We start from the raw sequence: 27,293 nt of genomic DNA on the forward strand, positions 1-27,293 counted from the left end.
TTAAAAGAATTTGAGTCGGCTTGGCCAGAATTAGGAAGCTGACGTCAGCCATGCTGTGACTTTCAAAAGTTCAGTGTGACATTATTCTGAGATTTCTCTGTCTCTGTCTGGTTCTCTCCATGTTTCTTTTCTATGCACAATACAGAAATTAATGGTCTGACACACACACACGCAGTGTTCTGAGCCTGTTTGTGTTCTCCTCAGGCTGTTCGCTGCTACGATTCGCTCATCCTTAAGGCCGAAGGCAAAGTGGAGCCTGAGTTATTCTGCCAGTTAGGCCACTTCAACCTCCTCTTGGAGGATTACCCAAAAGGTGAGTGATCTGTCCTCTTCACCTGCACTCAACTGGTTTGTAGAATCATCAACTCACTTTTTTGTTCAGAGATGCACAGTCAGTTGTTTTGTTTTATCTTCATCTTGGGTTTGACAAACACTTCAGTTTGGGGCTGCAACTAACAATTAATTTGAATAAGTAATAAATGATAAATAATGATTTTCTCAATTAATCATTTTGTCTATAAAATGTCAGTAAATAATGAAAAATTTAATTTCTGAGTTGCGACCAGTTTTTTTTTTTGGCATTTTTCCTTAAAAATGACAAAAACAATAATTCAATCATTAAAATAGTTGCCGATTCAATTTTCTGCCAATCCACTTAATCTTTTGGACATCTTCCATTGACTTTGATTTTACTTTGATGTGAAGAATTATTCTCACCCTAAAATTAACCCTTCATCCTCCTCCAAAGATTTTCATATTTGTTAAGTTTAAAGTTTTATTGCAACTTTAAGACAATTGTGTAGCCTCTCCTCCATGCATACGCAGTTTGAGCATCTAAGGACAGGCAGTTGGCTCCATTCCAGCTCAACGCAGCTGCTGACACTCTTTTCCTCTTTTCCTGGAGTTGTGGTGACACGGATTCATTTTCTGCTTCCCTCTCCCTTTAATTACAGCATTATCGGCATACCAGAGGTACTACAGTTTACAGTCAGACTACTGGAAGGTAAGAAGCACACACGCACGTGCCTACATGTCTTTTCTCATTCAGTCATTGATACTCTTACATCCTGTTAATTACACACCTATACACAATCTTGGTTTTCTTTCCCACACATTCACACTGTCATTCACTCACACACAGGAAGTGTCTCAGATGGGTAAGATACTGGTGTAAGGTGCGGTTTCAGGTTTCATTTCAGAGTAATTTCGAGCTTCACTCTTGTTAGATTGACACTTTGCGGTGAGACTGAATGCTAGTGGTTGGTTTTCCAGATTACTGAGCTGTACCAAGTAGCTGCAAGGTTATGTAAATATGTACAGCTCTTGTTTACAAGTACACATAGTTTCAGAGACATGCTGTAATGAGGATTGACTCACCAACCTTGGTATAAATCAGCAGTGTTGAAAATTGGCTTTTTCTACACAGATTTTTTTTTGTCACCTTGACCAAATTGTAGGGGATTTATTTTTCTTTTCAGAAAGTATAATAAAATAATAATAATGAAACGTTATTTATTCATTTCACATTAGCAAATAAATGGTTTGTTATTTTAGCTACTACCACTGCTGGAAGCTTGTGAATGGCTTTACAGCAGACAGTAACATGATTTCATGGTTTTCTGCATGCTGTACGCTCTCTTACTCATGTTGAAACTGTTGAAACACTGTTTTTTTGTTAGTCTTTTGTATCTGTTTGATTTCCTGTCAGCATCCCTTGTTGTGCTGTAGCGATTAAAAGATGTAGCAGCTGTCTGCATCAAAGGTGTGTTGTGTTGTTGCATATGTTCCTCTTCCTGTGGGTGCACTTGTAGAGGAAGGCAAGTAGTCTTCAAAGTGTGATTTTATTTGTTCGTGATCACATTACATCTCTCTTTGCCCCCCCCCCCCCCCCCAGAATGCTGCCTTTCTGTATGGCCTGGGAATGGTCTACTTCCACTATAATGCCTTTCAGTGGTGAGTACCAACTATTATCATTGATCAGTTCTACTTACGAACAGGTACAAAAGAGTAGTTCAGGTGTTTGTTTTTTTTAGCTTAAACCAACTGGACTGAGAAATCTAAATACCTGACAATTACAACTGTGCTTGAGGCATTCTGCTAACAAAAGCGCCAGACTTTTTTTGTGGACAAACTTTGATTTCACAAAGTAGAGGAGGAAAAAAGAGCTAGATAATAGACACACAGCATGCAAAGACTAAATGTTTCCGTAATAAAAAGGAACATTAAATGACATTACACAATTCCACCTGGAGTTGGACGAGAGTCAACCTGTTGTTGATTTTGAGACAGAACCACATACGTCAGAAATGCTGAAACAAATCACTTGGTCTGTTGCGCAGTTTGTTGCAGATGTTAAAGCAATCCTGGTGGTAATGCAGCTGAACACACTTTACGCTTGGCAAGTAATGCATAGTAGAAAGACAGGTCCGTTCAAGAGAGTTCGCTTATCCATAGAAGAGCGCATTTGAATGTGAGACCAGTATTACATGGCTCAGTTGTAGTTTGTATATGTATGTGTGTTGGTGCCAGTTGAGAAACTGCTTTTGAGTGAAGCTGTCCCGTGTTGTTTCCATGGTAACACCACAACCAGGGAAGACTCAGTTCTGGCTGAGTTGCCAGTAAGAATTAGCCAGCTTAAACCTCAGGACAGATGAAGCGTCAGATGCAAGCATCAGCAAATACAGCTGTTGTTCTTAATGGCCACAAAGTACAGTCAGAAATTGATTTCAAGAGGTGCATTCACATCCAGCTTTTTGTGAATGCCAAGGACATTGTTTAAATTCCTGCTTGCCTGTTACCTTTCTCATAGCACCTCAGTCTTTCACCACCACAGTCTCTCAATGGAGAATAAGCAAATAAAGCTTGCTTGGGCCAACTTTCTGCAGCAGCATTAGTTGATTCAGCTGCCATCTGACTGTGAAGCAAGCTCAGCAAAATAAGTTAATAACAAATGGGGTACTTTGTCAGTCACTCTGGAAGCAACATCTTTAGTATTCAGTTCAAGATGGCACATGCAGTGTGACTTGAATGAGCACTGACTGACCAACAGTTCTGCAGCTTAGGTTGCGTTCACATCTGTTGTTTGGTTCCTTTGGTCCAGAACAAAGGAAAAAAACATGGTTGCCTTTTTGTTGGAGTTCATTTATGGTTCACACTGATTTATTAAACAAACCTGACCTCGACCTAGTCCAACAATCCATTCTTTTTTTGTGTCTTCTTTATGTATGTTTTCACTCCCTTTGTGTCTTTTTGATACCATCTTTTCTCCCTCTCTTTATCATTTTCTCCATTCCTCCTGCAGGGCGATCAAAGCATTCCAGGAGGTGCTGTACATTGACCCGGGGTTCTCCCGGGCCAAGGAGATCCACCTGCGCTTGGGTCTTATGTTCAAGGTCAACACAGACTATGAGTCAAGCCTAAAGGCAGGTTCACCCCTAAAGCTTTAATACACATTACATTTTTCATTTGACTTGACAGAAAAATGTGTTTTTTGATGTCACTTTCTCTAACGGGCTGAAATATAAATAGCAACCTCTGTTCAAATCTTATCATACAAAGAAGAACGATGTATTGTTAACATTTCTAGAGGTGGCTTCACATCGAAACACATTTATTATGAAGCACATGCAGGAAATGTTGAGTTATTATCAACAAGCTTTATGCATCAAGATTAGTTTACCTCTGCGAATGAGCGGAGCCGAACAGAAAATGGGGCTCCCACTGTGACAGTGTCATTGAGTGACTCAATGGCTCCTGGCAGCTAGCGATAAATAAAGCAGTATTATGAACAGGGGATTGCTCTGGTGCTAAAAATTCAAGCAGTCATAAGCAAATGAACATAGCTGAAGCACTGGAGTTATATTGGTCTTTCTGTTTGTGCGTTTACTGATTTATATCAATGTTCTTTCACAGCATTTTCAGCTGGCTTTGATTGACTCCAACCCCTGCACTTTGTCCAAAGCTGAAAGTAAGAAACAACCTTATTTATTCATTTTTTTTCTTGTCATAAATGACTTAAATTAAGTAAATATATGTATTACATGCTTTCAGGATGTTTGTCTGCAACATACATCGTTAATAACAGATTATAGAAACATAGGAATATTACAGTTATATATGAATGTAAAGTGTATTAATGCCCAGTGTAATGTTCAAATACATACATACAATATACAATACAATTTTATGATATTGCTGTTGGATAAAATGTTTTTTTCCCCTTTCATATGAATTACACTGATGGTTTTTGGCAGCTTTGAGTTTGCCTCTAGTTTAGAAAAATGTAAATACAGTAAGGATATTCTGCATTGCACAAAGAAAACATTATTGTACAGTTGTGAGCATGTTGTTGTATAAATATCCAAATGAGAAAATGGAAAAGTCCCGTGCATCTTATCTGCCCATATACACAAAACATAAATAAATAAATAAACACACAGCAGCAGAGAAACTCAAACATCTTTTTGTGTAGGCTGCCTTCTGTACAGAGTGTTTATGGTCAGTTGCTGGGGTTCAGTCTGGGTAGAAGACTAGCTTTATTTGATATGCCGCTGCCATCTCATCTCTCCCGCCCCGGTACCTGTTACCTTGGAGACTGCAATATCCATTTTTGCCCAGCCTCTCGCTGTTTGCCTTTGCCTCATTGTGTCCCCCTCATTCCTGTTCTCACTCTCACACACACACACACACACACACACACACACAGCAAGGGCAGCCCCCGTCTTTCTTCCCCTCTCTCTCCCCTCTCTCTCTCCCTCCATCTGCTGAGAGTCACTCAGGCAGCTTAGATCAGACACTGCAGCGCTCCAGACAAAGGAAGGTGCCGCCAGGAGCACAGCTACCTATCTGATCTGTTACACTTAGTGTAGACAGGCAACCTTGGGTTTCTAACACCTATTTATTGACAACGCAGCACTACTTTTTCAAAGACTTGAAAAGACTATGATGAGGACTAACTCTGGGAAGGGGTGGGAAACCTTTCTTAAATGTCAAATAACCTTTATCTGACATGTTTCTTTTTCTTTCCTTTCACAGTTCAGTTCCACATTGCTCATTTATATGAGATTCAGGTAAGTGCTTGATTTTTTTTTTTTAATTTAACCAGTCCTTCAGTTGTGACTCCTCCCAAGGACACATTTGTTTTGTTTCCGTCATTTGGTAATTGTGAGAATAAGTGCCGCATGTTGAAGGTAAAATACTAGGACTATAGCTCGTAACCCAGCTACGATCGTAATATCACAGGGCATCTGAATGCCGGGGAAAGCCCTATTTTTTTTTTTTTTTTTTTTTTTTTTTGTATTTTGAACCAGGTGCTGACAAATTGAGGAGGGAGCAGGGTGCGTGAGTGGGTGGCGTGCAGGAGGGGATAGATTACTCTCAGCCGATCGGCGGGGTTGCCACGGAAACAAGAAAGTCTGTCTCCCCCTCTTTTGTATGCTGGTGGTCTCTCTCTCTCTCCCTTTATGTCGGTTTCAGTAGAGAAGTACAGTAGCTCTCGCCAGCTCTGGCAGTAGCGGCGCTTAACGACTAATGTGTTTTGTGCTAAGTCAGAACAGAGCACTGCAGTGGAAGTCTCAGGCTTATGTTGTGTGCAGCCATTGATCAGCAAATCTTTGGATGCAAGAGTGTGACTAAATTTAGAGAAGTGGGGGAGAGCAATCAAGATGATTACTTTGGCGTTGCGGTTTGATTACGCTGTGCATTGGAAAGATGGACAAGAGGGATGACCTGCCAAAAGTCATGGATTGCATTTCAATCCATGATGTTGTAAACAGCTTTTTAATTTGTGCTTTGTCACTTTTCCTCTCCCCATCCTCTCCCCATGGTACACTCCCTCTCCCTTTTTCCATTCTTCATTGCCCCTCCGCTTCTCATATCTAGAAGAGATACCGGGCTGCCAAGGAGGCCTATGAGAGCCTTCTGCAGACGGAGGATCTTCCTGCACAGGTGAAGGCCACTACCCTGCAGCAGCTAGGTAAGATTCACCTGGTCATGGACATATAAAGTGATTTAAAATAAGATTGATTGATTGAGTAGTTTTATGCATCTGACTTATACAACCATACAAATCAATTTTAATATTATGTGTGAACTGCCTTTTTCCTGTGAAACTGAGAAAATTCACCCTAGTTTCTCTTCTGTCAGCAAAATATCGGTTCCACTTTTAGTTGTATAATAACTGCACTTAGCAAATCTAAAATTGAATCTTAGCATTTAAAAGACTGTCCTCCAAGACAATGCACAACAATACATATTTTGGCACATTTGCGTAATTTGTTGATTTATTCTAAAAAAATTCAAAACGAGACAGAATTGAAAATTCTTCTTTGTCTGAGAGATTAAATTACTGTATTACACTGATGATTAATATGGTGTTTTCCAGGCTGGATGCATCACACAGTGGAACAGCTCGGGGACAGATCCAACAGGGACAGCTATGCCATCCAGTGTCTGCAGAAATCTCTGGAGGCCGACCCTAACTCTGGACAGTCCTGGTACTTCCTTGGCAGGTAGGAAGATGATTTAGTTCATATCATAAGGCTTTGTCAGATATCTCAAAGTATTTATAATCTACTTTTCTGTCATCTGATTTGTACTTGAGAGTATCTGCAATTTCCAGATTGCTAAAACCACAAAGGTAGTTCTTTTGACACAAATTTTTTGACTATTTTGATACAGATTTAGCAATACCAAGCAATCTACCTTGGCACATTTGCAGTGCTTGTGAAATTAGTCAAATATAAACAGGAATTTTATGTTCTTGAAAACTTGGCTAAGTACATAATTGGTGAAAAGAAGCATTTCTAAGAATGAATAACACTTTCATCACAGTTGGTTTCAGTCTAATATGAGGGATCCACAGTTTGACAAACCTGACTCAAAGGAAATCAGTTTATTGGTTCTTGAATTTTCGCTCTGTCACTGAGTAATTGGGGAAGGTTGACAGAATTTGTTTAACAAGTTTAATTAGCTTTAGCTTTTTTGGGTAAAAAAACAACATTTGCTTTACCTTTATTACAGCAGTTTTTTGCAGGGGCACCAGACCTCTAAAGGTCTGCTGTTGGGTTACAAATGCATTTGAATTTAAGTATTTTATTCATTCTGAGGATGAAGGTGGGCTTTTCAAATCCTCCTCAAGCCTTCTGTGAAATTATTGGCACAGGATCAGGCTTTATAGCTCCTAATCAATTAGAAAATGCATGGATTTGCATGCAAAAAGTATGAAGTTTTAAATTAAGGGTATATGTAGAAGAAGAAGAAGCTCTTTGTACTTGAATTACTGTATTTCAAATGTTTTCTATGTCTGTAGCACAACCCTGACAGCCTGTTTCTCCTGCAGGTGCTACTCTAGTATTGGGAAGGTCCAGGACGCCTTCATCTCCTATCGGCAATCCATAGACAAATCAGAGGCCAGTGCAGATACCTGGTGCTCTATAGGGTAAGGCTCATGAAGGCTGCAGTTCAATTGCTCTGTAACAGTGTAATTATCTATTCCATAGACATAGACTTGCTTCAATCACTTAATTGTCCATTTATTTCTCCAATCTCCTTTGCATGACAAAACACTCTTAATTCATCTCTTCTCTTCATCCTCATTGTAATTTTCTCCTCATTTTCACCCCTGTCCCCTCCTCATCCCTTCCTCTCTTTGTACTTCTTGCTTTTGTCTCCTTTCCCATCTTTCTCCTGTGGATCCCATCCTCTCCCCCCCCCCGCTTCCCCCCGCAGGGTGTTGTACCAGCAGCAGAACCAGCCTATGGATGCCCTGCAGGCCTATATCTGCGCTGTTCAACTGGACCACAGCCACGCCGCCGCCTGGATGGATCTAGGCACGCTGTACGAGTCCTGCAACCAGCCGCACGATGCCATCAAGTGCTACATCAATGCCACACGCAGCAAAGGCTGCACCAACACCACCGCGCTAACCCACCGCATCAAATGCCTGCAGGTGGGTGGAGAGAGGAATTTGAAGCAGGAACTGCTCATAACATGGCTGTTCGGATGCAACCTCAATTTGATGATAATGATAATTAAAATAAGAAGAAAATACAGTATAAAGAAATTCAAATGCAGATCTGGTGCATCTGCAAAATTTGGCTGAAATAAAAGCAAAATTAACTTTTTCTTTTTGGAAAACCGAAAGAGGTTGCTGTCATTTTACCCTGGACACACACTGCTAGCATGGATATCATCACTTAAAAGTAGGGATGTCCCCATTATGTTTTCTTTGCCCGCAGTCAAAATTGTGGACCATTGTCTATTAGGAATAAATAGAGTCTGTGTCACAGCTACTAATAATATTTTGTGTTTGGACGTATTTTGTATAATAGCCTATCTGTTTAGACAGAAACTTTTTTCCTTAAGGCTGCTTGAATCACTCTGACGTATGCTGTCGTATCATTAATTGAAACTGCTGGCTGCTGTTTATTTATTTTATGCAATCCGTAAATCACAATGTCACAGCACAGTGTTTTACCAGAGCTCATATACGACAGCTGGCATACCTGAACAAACAAACAAAGGTGTCAGGATGTGTCAGGATTTACATAGAAGATACTGACACATCCAAAAAATGCCTCGATCAGTTTGGGACTTGGCTAATTGAAACTACAAGCTGCTATTTATTTCACACTACTCTGGGCTTCACTTATTTGAACCATTCATACCCAAAGCTGTTTGGTGCATTTTGTGGATTGTGAGGTTTGACAGAGAAGACGTGCAGTGAATGCCACAAAATGTAGACAAAGAAAAAAAAAACTCAGAAGAACTTTGACATTGACTTCTTGGCAGACAATAACAGAAGTTTCTTCTCTCATCACACAACATAAAACAGGCTCCAAGAATAGGTGAAAAGGTGACAGAAATCTGTGAAAAAGCACTGATCAGTGCAAGATGATGCTGATCTGAACCCCAATAAAGCTTAAACTCCCTTCTACCAGTACAGGGAGGAGTGGATGAGATTTTTCTGTACTACCAACATTGCAATCTCCTGCCTTTTGCTGTTCTTTGTTAGCATCCCTGCAAAGCCACCGCTGTGTTGAATTAGTGTGTATATTATTCCACTGAGATGTGATTTGACCAGTCACATCAGGCACAAAGGAAACTTTTGAATCCAGAGATCTTGAAACCCTACAGGGGGGGAAAAACCTGAGAAATTGAATTCAGGATCCTAAATAGTAAAGAATCGTGGGAGTCACTGAAGGTGTTTGATTTTTTTTTTTTTTTTCAGGGCTTTACACCTCCCATTCTTTCAAGACCCTAACTCACGCCTAGCTGATAGGGTTGTTAATGCTAACTGGATCTTTTTTTGAGATTGTCTTCTGTTGTGTATGCTGTGCAACCTAATATAAGGGGGAAGAGGGGAAATTAACATTGCAGCACCCACTGGGAATAATGGGAATCATTTTCCCTATTGTGATGTTTATTTATCCCTTTGAAACATGCTGATTCACAAAGCTAATGATAGCCGGCTCAAAGTCACCCTTTTTTCATAGATTTAGCATCTGGGGTTCCAAAAATCCCCAAATCTCATGTGTTTATTTATTCATCAATATTTTGTCCAAGCTTTTTCTAAAAGCAATGTCATTTTCCTTTACATATGCATGAAGGAATGTTACATTTTCACCAGTTATGTTAGCATAATGTCATGGCATTAAGACAAGCACAGTGGCTTGTTTTAATGGACTGTGTTTGACTGACTGTGTTTGAGATTATTGTTGCTGAGTGTCATTCAAGTAATACATAAGTCTATTAGCCAGACCATGCAGCCATAAGAATTTAAAGGCATAAATTAGCATTACACTGTCAGTTTCCAACTTAGCTTCACTTGTGTTATAACCTCTACCTATTTACCATTGCTGATCATTTCCTTGTTTTGAGGTCATCGTTTTTTTTTTTAAAAAAAGCCTTGTGTTTTATTATTTTTTTGTTTTTTCACGTCGTTTTCCATTCCCCTAGGCTCAGTTGAGTAACCCCCAGCTCAGTAGCCTACAGGGTAAAAGTAAAATGCTCCCTCTTATTGAGGAGGCATGGAGTCTACCAATCCCAGCTGAGCTAACCTCCAGGCAGGGAGGCCTGAGCAGTGCACCACAGCAGGTGAGAGACCAGATAGAGCAACTTACACTTCCCCTCCCTCCCCTCCCTCTGACTGAGTGTACACTCAGACACATAGGCACTCAAACACATAATCCTAATGTACACACAGACTTACCTACAGGTCACAAGCGCATGCACTGTTGTACATACTGATGGGTAACACTTGAGCTTAACCCCACCTTCCACAGTGTGTGTGTGTACGAGTGTGTGTGTGTGAATGCAGATGTCTAAAGAAGCCAAAAACATGCGATTTAAAAAAAATACTCCCACATAAATTGCATTTCTTTCCTCCTCCGCAACATGAATGCTTTTTAGAGATTGGAGGCCTTGACTTCATTGTAAGCACACAGTTTCTGCTCTACAGTAACAGTAATTGAATAACAAGTCAGTACGTTATTTCAAATGCCCAGGCATGGCTGCTTTATGGCATCTGTTTTTGAAAGAGTAGGGGTCCAGCCAAGTGTTACCCAGTCCTGCACTCCCTTTCTTCTCCACAGCACAGTAGTCACTCGGCTTCACCCATCACACTCAGTTCAAGTCAAACAAAAAAAAAAATGAATCAACAAAGCACTTGTGCAGGCTTTTGGTAATTCTTTACCACTCAATTTCCCCTTCTATTAATCCTGTTTTTAATCTAATGTGGAATTCAGGATTACCACCCCCTCTACAGTTCATTGACAAATCCAGTTTTAGGTGGCAAACTTGTTGAACCTGCACCACACTTGTTGTTTCCTCTTAATCTGCTTTGGTTTCCACTGGGAGAATTTGCCTTTCTGAAGAGATTAAAGTGATCTAATTCTAAATCAAGTGGCTGTGTTTGTAATTCTCACACTCATTGACGTTTGACCTTTTGGCTTTTGACCCTGCCCACAATGTGATCGGTGAGGTCGTGCTGCCGTAGAGTAAATCCAGGCTTCCCATTGGCTCTGTCCATCTTCCTCCCCCTTCAGTAGTTGACCTTAGATGTCCCGCAGCTGCTCACAAAGCCCCAGCAACGCCCCCTAGTGTTTCATTACCACTTATTCATTTATGCCCATCATACAGTAGATGCCTGTAGTTCTATTGTGTCCATGTTTGTATGATCATTGTTGTATTATTGACTTAGTGTTTGAATATGTTGATCCATCAACTTTGAGTTGGTGAGAGTCAATTCAGTGTAAGACTTATTCCAGTGTGAAGGTTTTTAGAACGGGGACATTTAGGATGGATAGATTTCAATGGGTCAGATGTGACTTCATGTCTTGATTTATTTACATATAATACTTGATATATAACAAAATACATGTGAAACATTTTTGGCTTTTTAGGGTCTTGTGGTCTCTCCAGTGATTTTTTTTTTTTTTTTTTTTTTTTTTTGCTCATTTTTGTAGTGCAACATGTATGAATAACATTGAAAGTATTTGCTTCCTGTTTTTTTTTTTTAAAGTTGCACAGATTATATAAGTTCTGGTGTCTATATTCCACCCTCTCAGGAAACATTTTCAAACAGAATAAGAAAGACTACCATGGATTTGAAAAATGTAGTTGCTGATTATTCAAGGCCTCTACAATGAAACAAAACCAGCTAATGCTACTTCTATTTGAAAACAACACTACAGTTTTGTTGGACTAAATTTCTGGGTAGTCACATCTGGCTCATAGGCTCCCTCAGAGGTAATGGTAAGGCTGTCAGTGTGTGGAATGTGTTGTAACCTTTTGCTTTAAAGGTTGACTTATGCTTTTGTACCCTTGAACAGCCGCAACTGCCTTATATTGTCTAAAAGTGCAATACAGTGGAATACTGTTAGATACCGTTGTTAAGAGTCATTACAACAGTATTAATTTTGAGCACTGCAGGTGTTGATAAGAAACGATAGCGGTGAATTTTCACCAGCATTCCTCTTAACAGGAGAAATGCCTCGAGGCTGTTGTCGCCCTACGAAGCAACACTTTCAGATACACAGGAATGTTTTACTCTACAAGTCCTGCTTGTTTGTTCAAGTGCCAACACAGAATCACAGTTTTGCTCTCCTTTTTTTCTGTTTTCCTTATTCTCCATCCCCTGCTTCGCTTTTCCCTCTGACCTCTTCCTCTCGCCTTATTTTTGTTTTCTCCGTTTTGTCTTGTCGTGATTGTTTTTTTTTTTTTTTTTTACCGCTTTGCTCCCTCACTTGCTTCATTCTCTTGATCTTTACCAACCCCTTCTGTCGTCCACGACCTTTTGTTAATGTCCTTCCATTTACGCCTCTGTCCTTTTCCTCCTCACGTTCCTTTTGCTTCCCTTCGCCATCCCCTCCCCTCCAGGCTTGTAAGCCCAATCACAGTGCAGAGGGCGGAGGTTCAGGTCAGTCTCTGCCCCCTCACGTGGGCTCACTGGGCCAAGCAGAGGACCAGTCCTGCCCAGCCAAGAGGAGGAGAGCTTCCAGCCCTACCAAGGTAAATATTTATTAGTACTCAGACACTTTTGACCAATTTGTTGTGCTTGTTAATAGATGTAATCAACAAATCTCTTCCCAAAGAGAAAGTTGCTGTCATGTATTCAAATCTGTATTGTGTCCTTAGAAAAGTTTTTACACCTTACATATGTATTATTTTTGTCTTCAGGGTGATTCATGGGCCAGTAATCCAGCACAGCAGCAAGTACCCAACTGGTATCTTTCCCCACAGAAACTCCAGGTTTGTAATATCTTTTATCTAATTTTTCTAAAAATTTATTTATGTCTGTCATCTGAGCAGAGGCCACATCCATCTTCCACTCTTACATCATTTATGGGTTTTGTTGCTGTCTGCCTTCAGTTGTTGGAACAGTTGCGGAGTAACCGGGCCAGCCTGAAGCCCCCACAGCTTCAGATGTTGGAGCAGATGGAGGCTCAGCTCGCCATGATGCAGCAGCACCAGAACCAGGTAAAAAAACTATAGAGTCTCTCACACACACACACGCACACACATAATATGCGTTAAACACATCCACACATGCTTCAAGGCTGCTCACCACTGGTCAGGTGTTCTCCAGAAGAGTACTGCATGTCCTCTTGTGTTTGCTATCTTGTCACATGGATCATAGTTCTTTGATAATTATTAAAGTTTTGATCACAAAAAGGTCACTTGTTTTGGCACAAAAATATTCAGCTGAGCTTCATAGAGTCTTCATCTAGCATTCACTCTATTCCTCCCTTTAAGGTTCAAACAAAACAGTTCATATGTCACAAACACCAGGTGTGATGCATCAGGATATATTTATCCTCAGTAGTACCCACTGTCATCCTTCATACATGATGCACAAACATACCCATGGATAATTGGACAGAAAATCAGTTTGAATAATTCATAGTCAGAACCTTTAATCATTTACGATCAATTTATTGAGCTGTACAGAACATGAATATTTTAGATGCTGACCTATGTATTTTTTACACATACACGTATGCATGAAGATCTATGCATTAGTCTTCCAGGCAATGACTGTAATATAGTGACACTCACACAAGTCATGATTCCATAAATATGTGTATTAAGTAGTTGAATGCTTAAGCCATGATGCTGTAATGAATATCCTCATTAATCCAGAAAGTGTAATCACTGCATCATTTATCATCCCACAGTAGTAATCACACCTGACTTTGGCTACTCATACCTTTTCATTGTTTGTTGTGGCATGTGTAGGCGTTAGAACGGTGTGGTTTGGCACATAATACAATACAAGTAAGTGCAGGAAAGCTGAAAACATTGACTGGTAAGAATGTTGAGTGTGAATAAAGCGTGTTTTGTCTGGCTGACTCTGAATTGTTTTTGGCGGCAGAGCTCACCCATCTGGTTCCTCAACTACGTTTAAACAAACATAATAAATCACTTACAGATTTTAATTTCAAACTGTGGTGTTACATGGTTGTCATCTTTTCCATTTACAGATGCGACAGAATGCATCTGGAGGTCAGGTGCGCCCCTCTCTTCCCAATGGCCCCACTACCAATTCCCTCCCCTCCCCTAACCCCAGCCTCCACCCCACCCGGCCCCATCTGGGACCCCACCGGCCCCTGTGCCCGCCTCAACCGCTGGCCAACGGACCCGTGGGCCCGGGGACACACGGACACTCGGATGCCCCCCCTGTGGGTGATAGTAACAGTAGTAGTAATAATCAGCCAGGGCCCACGGCCACAGGACCCAACGGAGACGTGCCTTACCTGCAACCTGCCGGCAGCGGCAATGCAGCACTGCTACCTCACACCTGCACAAGCACGCTAACACAGGATGCCACGCCGCACCAGGCCCTGCACTTAAACTCCACTCAGGTAAGTCCTCACTCACTGCTTGTTCTTTTTTTTTTTTTTTTTTCTTTTTCATTTTCAGTGCCAGTGACAGAGCATCATCATATCCTTAAAATTGCAACTCCCTCAGGCAAGTTCTTTCTTGCTCAGCAAAGAAATGGATATGGATATAATTGTCTTTTATCCTACTGGCCTACTTGGCTCTGTTGTCTGTCTGTCAAAAACCATTGAGAAAATCCATCAAATGGTTTCATGAACAAGTTGTGAAATTCCTCTCATGAGACTTCTATAAATTAAAAGGATGCAGGAATTCTTACACAGATTCCTAATCTCTCAATTTATTTTATTTTAGATCGACACAAGGAGCATCATCGAGTGTATATTCTCTTCTTGTACTCTTGACAGTTTCTCTCTTCTTCTCTCAGGGGCTTCAGAAGGGGTCTGTTCCGCATGCGACGGGCTCCAATAGTGAGGGAACCCTCTCTCACCCCCAGAATCCCAACTCCATCGCCCCTCTGCACCCCAACAATCAGGTTGGACATTCCACTAACGCCCCATCGCCACAGCAGCAGGCTCACAACCACCTCCCATCCCCTCCTTCCCTCCCCCACTCCTCTACCTCAGGTGGAGCAGCACCTGGTGCGTCCGCTACCAAAGATAGCAACACCGCAGCCGCCCTGGTCACGGCAGCCGCAGCCCTCGGTAACGGGGGTTCCGAGGGCAAGACGCCATCGCCACTGCCATCAGCTGATGGAAAAACGGCGCAGGCAGACAGCCTAGCCAATCACGTCCACTCGGGGGATGGCGGCAAGTTGGCAGAAGGCGGTGAGAAGCCGAGCCTTAGCGCTGACAATCCTAGACTATCTGCCCTGCTGGCGGGGGGGAAGGGCCCTGAGGTGGGTGAGGGAAAGACAGAAGGGACTGCATCCACATCTTCCACCACGTCCGAGCCCCACAAGAAAATCAACAACATCCACCCGGCTGTCCTGCCCTCTACCCCCCATGCACAGGGCAGCTCAGCTGCCTCCTCACCTATCTCTGCCATATCCACCGCTACACCATCACCCAAATCCTCAGAACACACCCAAACAGGCGCCCACAGTCCCGCCACCACCAATTCTACTGCACCGGCCGTGAACGGTAACGGCAAAGGAGGTATCTCTGAGGACTCTCAAAGCCCGCTGAAGGCTGAGCCGCCCACCGTCACCAGTCTCAAAGCTACGCCTCCACATGGACATAGCTCTTCTTCCTCATCATCATCATCTTCAATATCCATCTACCCCAGCTCCACAGACGTGCTAAAGGCCTGCAGGTGAGACTTAAGTGCCGCAATGTTTTTCTTTCCAGGGTTCCTACCCAGTATGGAAAAGTATGGAAAAAATGTTTTCCCCTATTGTGTTTTCTTAAATATAAAATTGAGAATTTCTAAAAATAAATTGATTATACAAGCACAGTGTTTTTCATGGTGGTTGGAGCAGGCAGGCAGCGCAGCCAGAATGTTTACCACTGTGTGAGAAAGTGCAGGCCAGAGCGAGCTTGAGGTCGTCGAATGCAATTGCACTGGTTAGTTTACTTCCTTTTTGGGCAGAGTGTGTGTGGACTGAACAGCCACAATGGGTAAATGCAAGTTTTCCAAGGGCTGTCTCGACAATCCCAAATATAAAGCCTGGTTGGCTTAAGATTCCAAATGGGAAAAGAAAGCTAGATGCAAACTTTGTGTGAAATCGTTCGACATCTCTGGCATGGGTGAGGTGGCAATTGTAAGCCATATGCAAAGGCAAAAGTCGTCATGTCACAGCATCCTCTGCATTAAGAGTCACACCATTTTTGGTCCAACCCAACATGAGACCAAGACCAACCACAACAAGTAATGAACCTGCCAAAATTTTATTTACATAATAAACATCTAGCTCTTTGTACTCAGATGTCAGATATGGTCCGAAAAATTTACCGAGAAGCCTGGAAATTTGAGTCTGGAAAACTATGGAATTTTGAAATAGAAAATGTGTAGGAACCCTGTCTTTCACATCATGAGCCTGAGAACTTTTTGAGGAATTCAGTTCCTCTACCCACGCTTCCACCAGGGGGACCAGGGTCTAAATTAAGTTCCAAGGAGATTGTTTTACCCCCCAAAAACTCCCTGCTGGTAGGGTACTACTTTCCAAAAGTACAGGAGCTTTTGGGGACGGGTATTGCAGGGATGACCGTCGCTGATTGGTCAAACACATACAGTGTGGCTGCTTCAGCTTGTGTGCCACTTCTTTCATAAAACAAGTACTCATGTATATTTAGGATCAGTTTAGGACAAGGGTAGGACATTTCTCTTTGTTTGTTAACGTTAAAAGTGAAGTAAGGCATTGTTGTCGGCTTCCCGACTCATTTTAAAAGAGAAGGAGAGTGCAAGCAAGGTGAGAGCGCGAGACATCATGGCGGTCATCAAGTGAGGAGAGGGAGCAACGGAAGAGAGAACAAAGCCTGTGAATGAGAGAGATAAAACTTTATTTTCTGATTGTTTCATTGTGGTTATGTTTTAAAGCAGAAATAATCATCACTCAACAGATCATTTACTGTGGAGACAGACACTCTTAGCTTCAGTTTTCATTTTTCTCCTCTGCTTTTCTCCTTTTCAGTAATTACATTCAACTCACGCAGCAGTAAATACAAAGAACAGGACTAATCTGTGTTGTTGTTTCGTCATGTGTTAATACTGCGTCTCTAAATGCTGCCATCATTTTTATATTCCTCGTGGGTCTAATTTGCATGATCTACCTGTTTCCTCAGATGCGCTGGAAACGCAAACAGGACTGCACTACAGGGACTGAAATTCCCTGAAATTAGTTCCTCTGGGTCCAAAGTACCTGGAACTTTTGGTGGAAACGGGGCTTTAGTGCCCTACAGATGTACTCAGGCAGTGCTCTGCCGGCCCAGTTTAATTCTTTTGGCAGGAATGATGGTTTTGGCAAGGAAATTCTGGTGTTGACAAAAGCAGGATAACACATGGTCTGGTCATAACAGAGGTTTAAGTACCACTGGATTTCCAGCATGTGGCAGTTTCTCTGAGCCACGTTGTAACATCCTGCACACTCAAGCAGGGTTTAAAAATCTACTGTAGCCTGTGTTGATAAATTCTGTCAGGAACAGGACTGAGTTTGAAAATGTGTGTAAGGTACTAATAGAAATGCTCTAGATGTGTAGAAATGGGTGGCTGCTTCAGCATTAATGCCAGCCTGAAAATGTACACACTTTACTCACTCAGTTTGGTTGTGGCGCGCTCCATGTGACTTTTGAAATGTCATAGTTTAAACAACATACAGTACATGTAATAAGGATGGTAAAAGAATGATTTCAATAATGAATAGAAGAATTGCAGATGAAATGTTGGCAATAACTTCCTTTTGTAGCTCTGTTAACCATGATTTTTGCTGCAATCTATGGTGGTGTAACATTATTATTTTTTTTCTGTATATAAAATGGTGCGAATCAGAGAGGAAACAGTTGAAGTGCACGGTTTGTTAGGAAGATGTCTCCTCCCAGTGGAGTTGCAGAGTAACTACAAAACCAGAGACAAATAATTATGTAACTGTAAACAACACCGAAGGCTACTGGGTACTCTTGTTGCCATGCAGATATTATTCAGCACATAATAACATTATATTCACTTCTGCTGCTGTCATTTCTCTTTCAGTAGTGACCTGACGGATTTATATTCTGTGTTTTATTCTGTCATTTGTGGTGTTGCAGTGAGAGACATTTTCTACTACACTATCCACACTACTTCTGCTCATATCACTAAAAACATTTTCTGCATGTTGTATGTGCAGAAACCTGGGGAAGAATGGTCTTTCCAACAGTAGTATCCTCCTCGATAAGTGCCCCCCGCCCAGGCTGCCCCCTCCACCCTCACCAGCCCTGCCCAAAGACAAGCTCAACCCTCCCACACCCAGCATCTATGTGAGTATTACCCACACACTAGGTACTTCATTAATGTTAAATTAATGTTTTGAAATAACCTTGAGCAGGTAAGGTACTGCTGTGACAATCTTTGTCTAAATGTGGCCCGTTTGTGGCTAAAATCAGAAAGATTGGACTCAAATTAGGAGTATGGTGAGATTTTAATGGTGAAATCAATAGAATATTTCATATTTTTACCTACTTCATAAAAGCAGGTGGTCATAGTATTTTAAACATCCACTATATGATAACCTTTAACTTCCTATTTCTTGTATGTGGAGCAGCTGGAGAACAAGAGGGATGCTTTCTTCCCCCCACTGCACCAGTTCTGCACAAACCCCTCCAACCCCGTCACTGTCATCAGAGGACTGGCTGGAGCACTCAAACTGGGTAAATCCTTTTTTGATAATATGTAATGCTGCATAATACCAAAGCAGAGTTAGATAATGTATGTGAATCCACTTGATCATATATTGCTGTTATATGTAACATTTCTTAGAATCCTAAACCTAAAGAAAAATTTATCTCTATTACATTCTCAAATATGCATTTTTCCAAGCGTATATATTTATTTTATTTAAGAAGCGACAATGCACATTAATTAATATGAGCACTTGAGTCCATCATTTACATGTGCCAGATTTAGCCATACAGGTTAATTTCAACTGCAGTCTCTGGCAGGTTGCTGGCATATAAAAAAAAAAAAAACACTAAACGAAAACATAGAAGAGCACATAAGCACAGACAAACAATAAAACAATGACATAACCACTACTCCAGATTATTACAGCATGTTTGCTTGTTCAGTAACCACTGTTTTATAGATTTGGAGAGAGAATTGAGAGATGTGATGTTCCTTAGTTCTGTGGGTATAGTGTTCCAGGTATGAGCTGCTCAATAGGAAAAGGCTGACTGCCCAAAGGTACTTTTTCTGTGTGGTATTTTACAATCCCCTCTGGTAGTAGCTGAGTTTTGATTTTGTTTAATGAATTCATTGAGCAGATGGGAGGGCCAGACCATGAAAAATTTTATAGCTACACAAGCAAAATATCTGCAAATTTGATCATGTTTTCCAACTTTAAGAAATCATGTTTAGTTAAAATTTTACAATGATGATATGAATTTGACTTTTTATCCAATGTTTTCAAAGCCTGCTTATAAAGTGTATCCAGTGATTGTAATGTGGTCCTACCTGTCTGTGTCTTGCTGGTAAGACTGTAGTTCATGTGTGAGAGAATCATGGCATTGATGTACAGCTATGAGGCCTCGGTAGTTAAATTGTTCCAAATGTGTCTAAAATTTGCCAAATTGAATTTGATTCTGTTCACACCTTTTTTAACTTGTGTTTCGAATGTGAGTTGTGAATCTATTCTTATGCCTAAATATTTAAACTCATGCACTACTGATAGTCCTCTCCCTGCCACTATAACATCTGGGTCTGGATCTCTATTTGCAGACTTTGAAAAAAACATACATACAGTTTTGCTGACATTGAGGTGTAAATATGGGTTTGAGATATTGACCATTGAAGCTGATAGTTCTTCTGCGGCTTGCTTCTTATTTTTAGCATGTAGATATATGACTGTATCGTCAGTGTGCGTCTGACAAGTTACAGTAGGTGGACAAACTTTAGGTAGGTCATTAATATACAAACTAACTAACAGAGGACCCAAAGTTGAACCTTGAGGTACACCACATAATTATCAACAATTTGAGAGTTTTTATTGTCTACGCGAACACATTGTTTTCTGTTTAAGTATGATTTTATCCATTTAATTACATAAGGTGAAAAATTAAACTTTGATAACTTGGTAATTAGAACCTCATGATTAACTGTATCAAAGGCTTTCTTTAAATCAAGGAAGACGGCCCCTACCACACCTCCCATGTCCAATTTAAACTTAACATTTTCCAGAAGAAAACTATTCTCAGTTTCAGTGGAATGATGTTTCTGAAACCCAAATTGCATAGGATGCAATGAGAAGGAAGTGGTATTCAAATGTGATATTGTCTGTTCAAAGATCAATTTTTCTGCAATTTGTGATACTGCTGGAAGGATACTGATGGGTCCGTAATTACTAATGACCATGTGTTCACCTGATTTGAACACTGGTGTAATTATTGTGGTTTTCCAGACACTTGAAAAAGGCTCCTGAATTAATGGACCAATTAACAATTTTTGAAATGGGAGGAATGAGTGCCTCCTTATGGGTTTTGATAAATAGTGTCCATCTCTTAAACATCCTTTGCCCTTGAACAATTAAGAGAGGAAATAATCATATGTATTTTGAAGTTGATCACTTCTCTAAAAGTCAGAATGGGAGCATCAGTATTCAGAGGAGTGACAGAATAATTCGACCCAGGGAAATTCTGTGTTTGTTTCTCCTAATAAAATAATCTCATTGTTAGTATCACACTCCTTAAGAAAGGCATTCAACTTATCATAAAACACATTTTTTGCAGATGGCGGTCCATAAATTCCAATCATAGTGAATGACATTTGGGCTGAGAGTTAAATGAGACCAGTACATTCCAGGTCATTAACACACGATCATTGAATTTTTTTACAGTTTATACTGTCCTTGACATAAAATAGAGTCCCACAGAATGTGAGTCTGGTTCACTGTTCTGAGAAGTGTAAAGTGTGGTGCTTCATAATTGCAGGATTTATCTTGTGTTATAACTTGTGTAGTGATGCAGAGTTTATCCTTTGCATATGATTCGCCATGGACGGTGGCACAACGCATGGTAAGATTACCGCTGGTGATGTAGTTATTGGTATTGAATCAGCTGAAAACTCACCCAATCTGGCAGCTTCAGTGATACACAGATTGATGTTTATAGTGGTAAATTCATACCCCAGTGTAATATCATTCAAACCAGGATAGTAATGCACGTTGTCTGTGAGTGCCACTGGATGATGTTGATCTGGGCCCACGTCCCCCGTAGTTGGCCCAGGATTTAAGTGCACATCCCCCCCAAGCAGGAGTGTTACAAACAGGAAAGTTTCCACAGCAGTTTGGGAGACTTGCGTTTGGTCGTTTTGTTTTTGGAAATGGCATTTGGGATGATCGCTTTTCCATTATTAAGAACATTGCAAATTGTCGGACAGGCAAGCATATGCCTGTATATCCACAGAACAAGGGAAGCACTAGATGTTTGGGACAGGTGTTTTCATTCCCCGTGCATTGATCTTGATCGAGTAGTTGCCAATTCAGTGCAGCCTTCTTTGGTCAACGCAAAGTCACAATGTAGATGACAATCAGTATAGTAATCTTGAAATGAAGCAAGTTGCTTTTTAACACGTTACCACTTGCAGTATTGTATTGCTGTTGCAGAGAAAGCTGGATGGCAGCGAAGCAGCACATGCCTTACCGCACACCGCCATCCTCCAAGTGTTTCACTGATATCGATCACAAAAAGACAAGAGCATTTTAATCATTGTCCCTTTCTATTTCTCTGCAGACCTGGGTCTGTTCTCCACAAAGACGTTGGTAGAGGCCAACCCGGAGCACCTGGTGGAGGTTTGGACTCAGCTCTCTCAGCCCGCTGATGAGAACTGGGACCCGGCCGGCACCAAGAAAATGTGGCGTTGCGAAAGCGCTCGCGCCCACACAACCATCGCCAAATATGCCCAGTATCAGGCTGCTTCCTTCCAGGAATCCCTACGGGTCAGTTACCAACCAGTAACGCAACACTGTTAATTTCTTTTATGTGTTTGCTAGACTTCATTTATGCAAGATTTCGGTTTTGCATCAGTGTAGAGAGGTCACACAGAACATTAATTTGTAGTATACTGCTGGCTTAATGCGTTTTCTGTTTGTTTCCAGGAGGAAAATGAGAAGAAGGCACTCAAGGAGCCCTCAGACACAGAGCCAGCGTCAGCAGAGAGGTACATTTCTAAACTTATTTAGTTTAATTGTTTTGCTCCAAGATTCTAGACTCACAGTACTGAATTTGGTTTGGCTGAATTGTTTAATGTTTTTAGGACTTAATTTGAAATAACAGCACAAGCTAGACACTATCCAGCCTCATTTCTAGCATTTCAGACATAATTCCTGGCACCCCTTATCTTAATTTCTGCTATAGCCTCCAGTTTTTGCTGTTTCAGACTTTGTGAAAATTGGTTAAATTTTTTTCATTATCACTTCATTTGTCTGTGGAAGGTCATGACCACATTAAACATACGTGGCTGAGTGTAAATTCTCTTTGTGTGTGTTTGCAGCGTTGCACGCAAAAGGAGAGGAACCTTAAAGCACATCAAGTTTGGAACCAACATCGATGTGTCGGACGAAAGGAAGTGAGTATGGACTTAATCTCATCTGCCATATCTTGAAATCTGATTTCATCTGTAACTTTCAAGACAGTTTCAGTGTAAAAGCGGTGCACTGATTCTATATTAATCCTTTGACTTGCCCACTCTCTACCAGGTGGAAACAGCAACTCCAGGAGCTCAGTAAACTGCCGGCCTTTGCTCGAGTCGTATCCGCCGGCAACCTGCTCAGCCACGTGGGTCACACCATTCTGGGTATGAACACAGTTCAGCTCTACATGAAGGTCCCTGGGAGCAGGATACCAGGTTTGTGCACTCAGACTTACTTTTTAGGACCAATTATTACTAAAATCTATTCTGTCATCTGTGCATCAGTTTTGGTGAGATTTGTGCATTGAAGAGGTTCTGTGTTTACTTCTACAGGTCACCAGGAGCACAATAACTTCTGTGCTGTCAACATCAACATTGGACCAGGAGACTGTGAATGGTTTGCAGTACCAGAGCCCTACTGGGGAGTGATGAGCAACTTCTGTGAAAAGTAAGATGAAGTGGAGTTTATACTGAAAGATTACCTCAGATTCCTTTCATCTGTTCCTCACCTCCTCTTCCCTTAATTAATTTCCATTACTACTCTCCTTTCCTCACCACCAGGAACAACATCAACTTCCTGATGGGCTCGTGGTGGCCCAACCTGGAGGACCTGTATGAGGCAGATGTACCCGTGTATCGGTTCATCCAGCGTCCAGGCGACCTGGTGTGGCTCAACACAGGCACTGTCCACTGGGTCCAGGCTATCGGCTGGTGCAACAACATCGCCTGGAACGTTGGACCTCTCACCGGTACGCCTGGGATTTTACAATATGTTCTTCTTAAAAAGCAAGCAATTCATTCTGCTGTGAACACTAGAACCTATCTTTGTCTTTGACCACTTTAGGCAAATCTTTGCTTATACATGTACTACTTGTATTTACCGAGCAAAAGACAGCCAAAACTCACAACTGTCGAACATGAATGGCCTCTAACATGGTGACCTTTGTCATGATGTTTGAAATGCTTTTAGAGAGCTTTCTAGCTGATTACTGACCTTTTTAGCTGATTACTCAGCTGATTACACCGTGATTTTATTTCCAGATGCATTTCAGAAGTATTTTTCAGTCTGTATGACTGAAGAAATAGACTTTCATAATAACCAGTGCACCTGTTCACAAGATGTCTTTTTTTTTTTACACTGCCGTGCTGCTGACGTCCTTCAGATCATATAAACATTACCTGTTTGCATGTAAAGTTGTGTATATTTTCCCACTGTGCAGATAAACTTAAATCTTAACCTGCTTTTTCAGCCCACCAGTACAAGCTGGCTGTGGAGCGTTACGAGTGGAACAAGCTCCAGAGTGTTAAGTCCATGGTTCCCATGGTGCACCTCTCCTGGAACATGGCACGCAACATCAAAGTGTCCGATCACAAGCTGTTTGAGATGATCAAGTGAGTCACCGAATCCTTCACTCTCAACTCTCAGCATGGTAAGTTTGTTTGCATTTAATTTTTTCATCTGACACTCTTTTGGTTCTGCACAGATACTGCTTGCTGCGGACGTTGAAGCAGTGCCAGTGGGTGAAGGAGGCCTTGGCGACAGCCGGCAAGGAAACGGTGCTGAGACCGAGAACCAGGGACGAGCCGGCCCACTACTGCACCATCTGTGAGGTCAGTAAGCACATCAGGAACATGTCAGAATCAGGGGTGTGAATTTTTGCAGGATTTCACATTTCTGGATAAGCAGCTCACACTTATTTCTAATGGAAGATAGTGTGTATGTGTTCCTGCTCACATTCTGAATAATACCCAACACCTTACATGTTGGATTAGAACCAAACATATTAAGATAAAACTGATGTTGTTTTTCCAAACACATGTGTGTTAATTTATGATTAAATAATAGAGAAAAAATGACATTTATGACAGTTCACCACACAGCTGTGACTTTGTCATATTGACCTTTGGTTCAGTATATCCAAGTATAGTCGCAAAAAAATGAATTTGGAAAGGTGAAATGCACAGATATGTGTGTAAATCTGAGAATGAGTATGCAAATGTTTTTATTTGAATGCAGGGCTTTCAGCTATTTAGTAGAAATGCGTCCATATCCCATTAAAATCACCACGTCTGATATCATAGTGTCCTCGCAATTGTTGTATTATTCGCTGTCTGTGGAGCAGCTCCAGCAGTTGTCTTTAGATGACATCATCACTGCAGTCTGTCTCTCTGCTGTTGAGCTTCATTCAGAGTCACAAATCAAACCTCAGCTATATAACAGAAATGACAGAGGGATTCTGTGTTAGTAAGGATTTTTCTATAAATTGAAATCATTCAGACAGTAATGTGTGTTTGTGTGTGCGCATGCTCTGCAGGTGGAGGTGTTCAACCTGCTGTTTGTGCGCCGCGAGCTCCTGTCCAAGAAGCAGTACGTGGTCCACTGCCAGGACTGTGCCAGGAAAGGCAGCGCCACGCTGGACGACTTTGTGGTGCTGGAACAGCACAGGATGGAGGACCTGATGCAGGTCTACGACCAGTTCACATTAGTAAGTCACCAGACTGAGATGGACTCAAAGCACTAATTTCTTCCCTCAGACTGAAAGACAACTCTGTAATACTGGTCTACTTGAATTTTAAGTGTAAATGTTTAGGAAGTTTTTCACGCCAATCAAAAAACAAGTGATTGACTGAATTGTTTTGTATTTATTTGAGAGGTAAAAAAAAAATCTTGTTTTCACTTTATGACATGATGACTTAATGGTTTCCTATTCCTGCTTTTAAGCTACCTTCCTATTTAACAGAAACCTCAAACAAGAATACAGGGATGTTTATAGAATAAAAAAGCTTGTAAGGTGACTGGTGATGGCTCTGGTTTTTCTTTAAATTACATTAGAACAATAATTTTGTTGTTGCTTTGTACATTTGTTGAAATAGTTCATCATACCTGCAGTACGGCAAATATATGGGTTTAGATGTGCAGGAGCTAGTAAGTGATAGGAAATACTTGAAATTACACCACTTGTATGTGTACTATTGACATGCTGACTGCAGTGGCTTCAAGCTGATGAATTAAACAACCTGCCTAATCTTTTTGTCATCTTTCTCCCTAGGCCCCTCCTATTCACTCATCTTCATCTTGACATTAGGTGACGCCTCTTTTTTTCTTCTGCTGTGGAACCATGAAGCCCATTACAGGAACTTGTATTAAGATAAAAAAGAACAAACATCTACATACACGGACCATTTCTGATATTCAGGAAAGCCAAGGCCGTCTCACCATCACCCCTCCCATATGGCTGGTCTCCATAGCGACGGCTGGAGGCTGAGGCTGTGTCTGTCTATGCAACCTGTTTGAAGTGCTGGGCCTGGCCCTTCCAGAGGGGGGCGCCACCGAGCTCATTAACAGGACTGTTTCTCTCTCTTCTCCCCTCCCCCCCTCCCAGCCCCCTCTAGTGACAATGGTTCAGCCCTGTTTTAATGGAGGACTTAATCAAAAACGGTTGGGAACAGGGGGATGGAGGGGGGAGGAGTGGCATTCTTAATGTGTGATAAAATGTTTTGTAGATACTTGTTAACTGTCACAACTGGCAACACCACCCGTAAAAGACTACTGACTTGACAACCTTTCTCCCTCTCTCTCCCCTTTTTCTCTTTTCTTATTCTGGTAACAGGATGAAATGTTGGCTTCGACTTTTGATTTATAGAATTCCCCCAAATTTTCTTCAGTTTTTCCCTTTAAAGAGCACTAGCCTAACTGGTCTTTTTCTATGGTAGATGGTAATTTTAAGACTCTTTGGACAGCAAAATCTCCCAAAAAAAAATTGTAATGTGAAGAGTTTAGTTGATTTTCTTTCTTCCTTTTTTTTCTTCTTTTATTTTCTTTTTTCTTTTTTTTTTTTTTTTTTTTACAGCTTTTATGTTTTATCTTTGTCTTGTTCTTTTCAAAACTATGACGTTTTGTTTGTTTCTTAGGTAAAAAAAAAAAAAAAAAAAGGAAAAAACTTAGTAAAAAAAAAAAAAACTTACTAGCCAAGTCACAAAGAAAATGGGTTGCACATAGACTTATGGAATAAAGTTTAATTTGTGATTTTGTTTCGTTATGTTTCTAATCTTGATGTAAATTTACACTATTTATAAATACATATTTATTGCTTGAAAATATTTGTTGATGGAATGCTGTTATTTTTTCCAGAGTACCTGCCATTAAATTTGAAGGAGTTTTGTCATTTTAACACAACTCCTCTTACATTTTCTATATATAAATAAAATTGCTTAGCAAGCATTGTACAGAAACGGACATTTAAAATTGTTTTATTGTTTGAAGAATGTTTTATGATGAGTCAATAAACACAAAGTTGTCAAATTATCCATCGGTGTTGCTTCCTCCAACATACCACAATACTCCTTTTACAAATTCATCATTTCCAGTAAATAGACTTACAGTAAATACCTAAAGTAAAAAAAAACAATATAGAAACACCTGTAAAATGTAAATATTGATGTGTATGAGTATAGTCTGAAACCCAGCAGACAATGTAGCTGTAGACTGACACACACAGAATCCTACACTGTATGCCAGGTCCAGAATGTACCCGGTTTCTCAAGATGGAAACGTCATTTTTGTCACAAGAAAGTAAAACTACATTTGTCTTCAGAGTACCCATGCAGTCTAGGATTAGCTCCACTTTTTTTTTTCCTTC

At 40.9% G+C, this 27,293-nt stretch overlaps 1 protein-coding gene across 2 annotated transcripts in view; it reads left to right on the forward strand.

Moving 5' to 3' along the window:
• LOC122976592 (lysine-specific demethylase 6A-like) overlaps positions 1-26,961 on the forward strand; it is a 35,921-nt gene extending 8,960 nt beyond the window's left edge. Inside the window, exons 3-30 of one of the 2 annotated variants that reach the window (XM_044345154.1) lie at positions 205-313; positions 954-1,003; positions 1,895-1,953; positions 3,302-3,422; positions 3,913-3,967; positions 5,035-5,069; positions 5,881-5,974; positions 6,383-6,509; positions 7,340-7,438; positions 7,729-7,948; positions 9,958-10,095; positions 12,379-12,510; positions 12,679-12,750; positions 12,871-12,978; positions 13,983-14,363; positions 14,765-15,651; positions 18,161-18,290; positions 18,575-18,680; positions 21,756-21,961; positions 22,121-22,182; positions 22,516-22,590; positions 22,721-22,869; positions 22,987-23,101; positions 23,215-23,402; positions 23,904-24,045; positions 24,138-24,264; positions 24,969-25,139; positions 25,704-26,961. In XM_044345154.1, coding sequence (XP_044201089.1) covers positions 205-313; positions 954-1,003; positions 1,895-1,953; positions 3,302-3,422; positions 3,913-3,967; positions 5,035-5,069; positions 5,881-5,974; positions 6,383-6,509; positions 7,340-7,438; positions 7,729-7,948; positions 9,958-10,095; positions 12,379-12,510; positions 12,679-12,750; positions 12,871-12,978; positions 13,983-14,363; positions 14,765-15,651; positions 18,161-18,290; positions 18,575-18,680; positions 21,756-21,961; positions 22,121-22,182; positions 22,516-22,590; positions 22,721-22,869; positions 22,987-23,101; positions 23,215-23,402; positions 23,904-24,045; positions 24,138-24,264; positions 24,969-25,139; positions 25,704-25,733 — 4,188 coding nt within the window. In that variant the 3' untranslated portion in view covers positions 25,734-26,961. The remainder of the gene's footprint in view (positions 1-204; positions 314-953; positions 1,004-1,894; positions 1,954-3,301; positions 3,423-3,912; positions 3,968-5,034; positions 5,070-5,880; positions 5,975-6,382; positions 6,510-7,339; positions 7,439-7,728; positions 7,949-9,957; positions 10,096-12,378; positions 12,511-12,678; positions 12,751-12,870; positions 12,979-13,982; positions 14,364-14,764; positions 15,652-18,160; positions 18,291-18,574; positions 18,681-21,755; positions 21,962-22,120; positions 22,183-22,515; positions 22,591-22,720; positions 22,870-22,986; positions 23,102-23,214; positions 23,403-23,903; positions 24,046-24,137; positions 24,265-24,968; positions 25,140-25,703) is intronic. The other variant, XM_044345155.1, reaches the window with a different exon arrangement.
• The last annotated feature ends 332 nt before the right edge of the window (positions 26,962-27,293 follow it).

Source organism: Thunnus albacares, chromosome 24 (genome assembly GCF_914725855.1).
Source record: "Thunnus albacares chromosome 24, fThuAlb1.1, whole genome shotgun sequence".
Taxonomy (NCBI): domain Eukaryota; kingdom Metazoa; phylum Chordata; class Actinopteri; order Scombriformes; family Scombridae; genus Thunnus; species Thunnus albacares.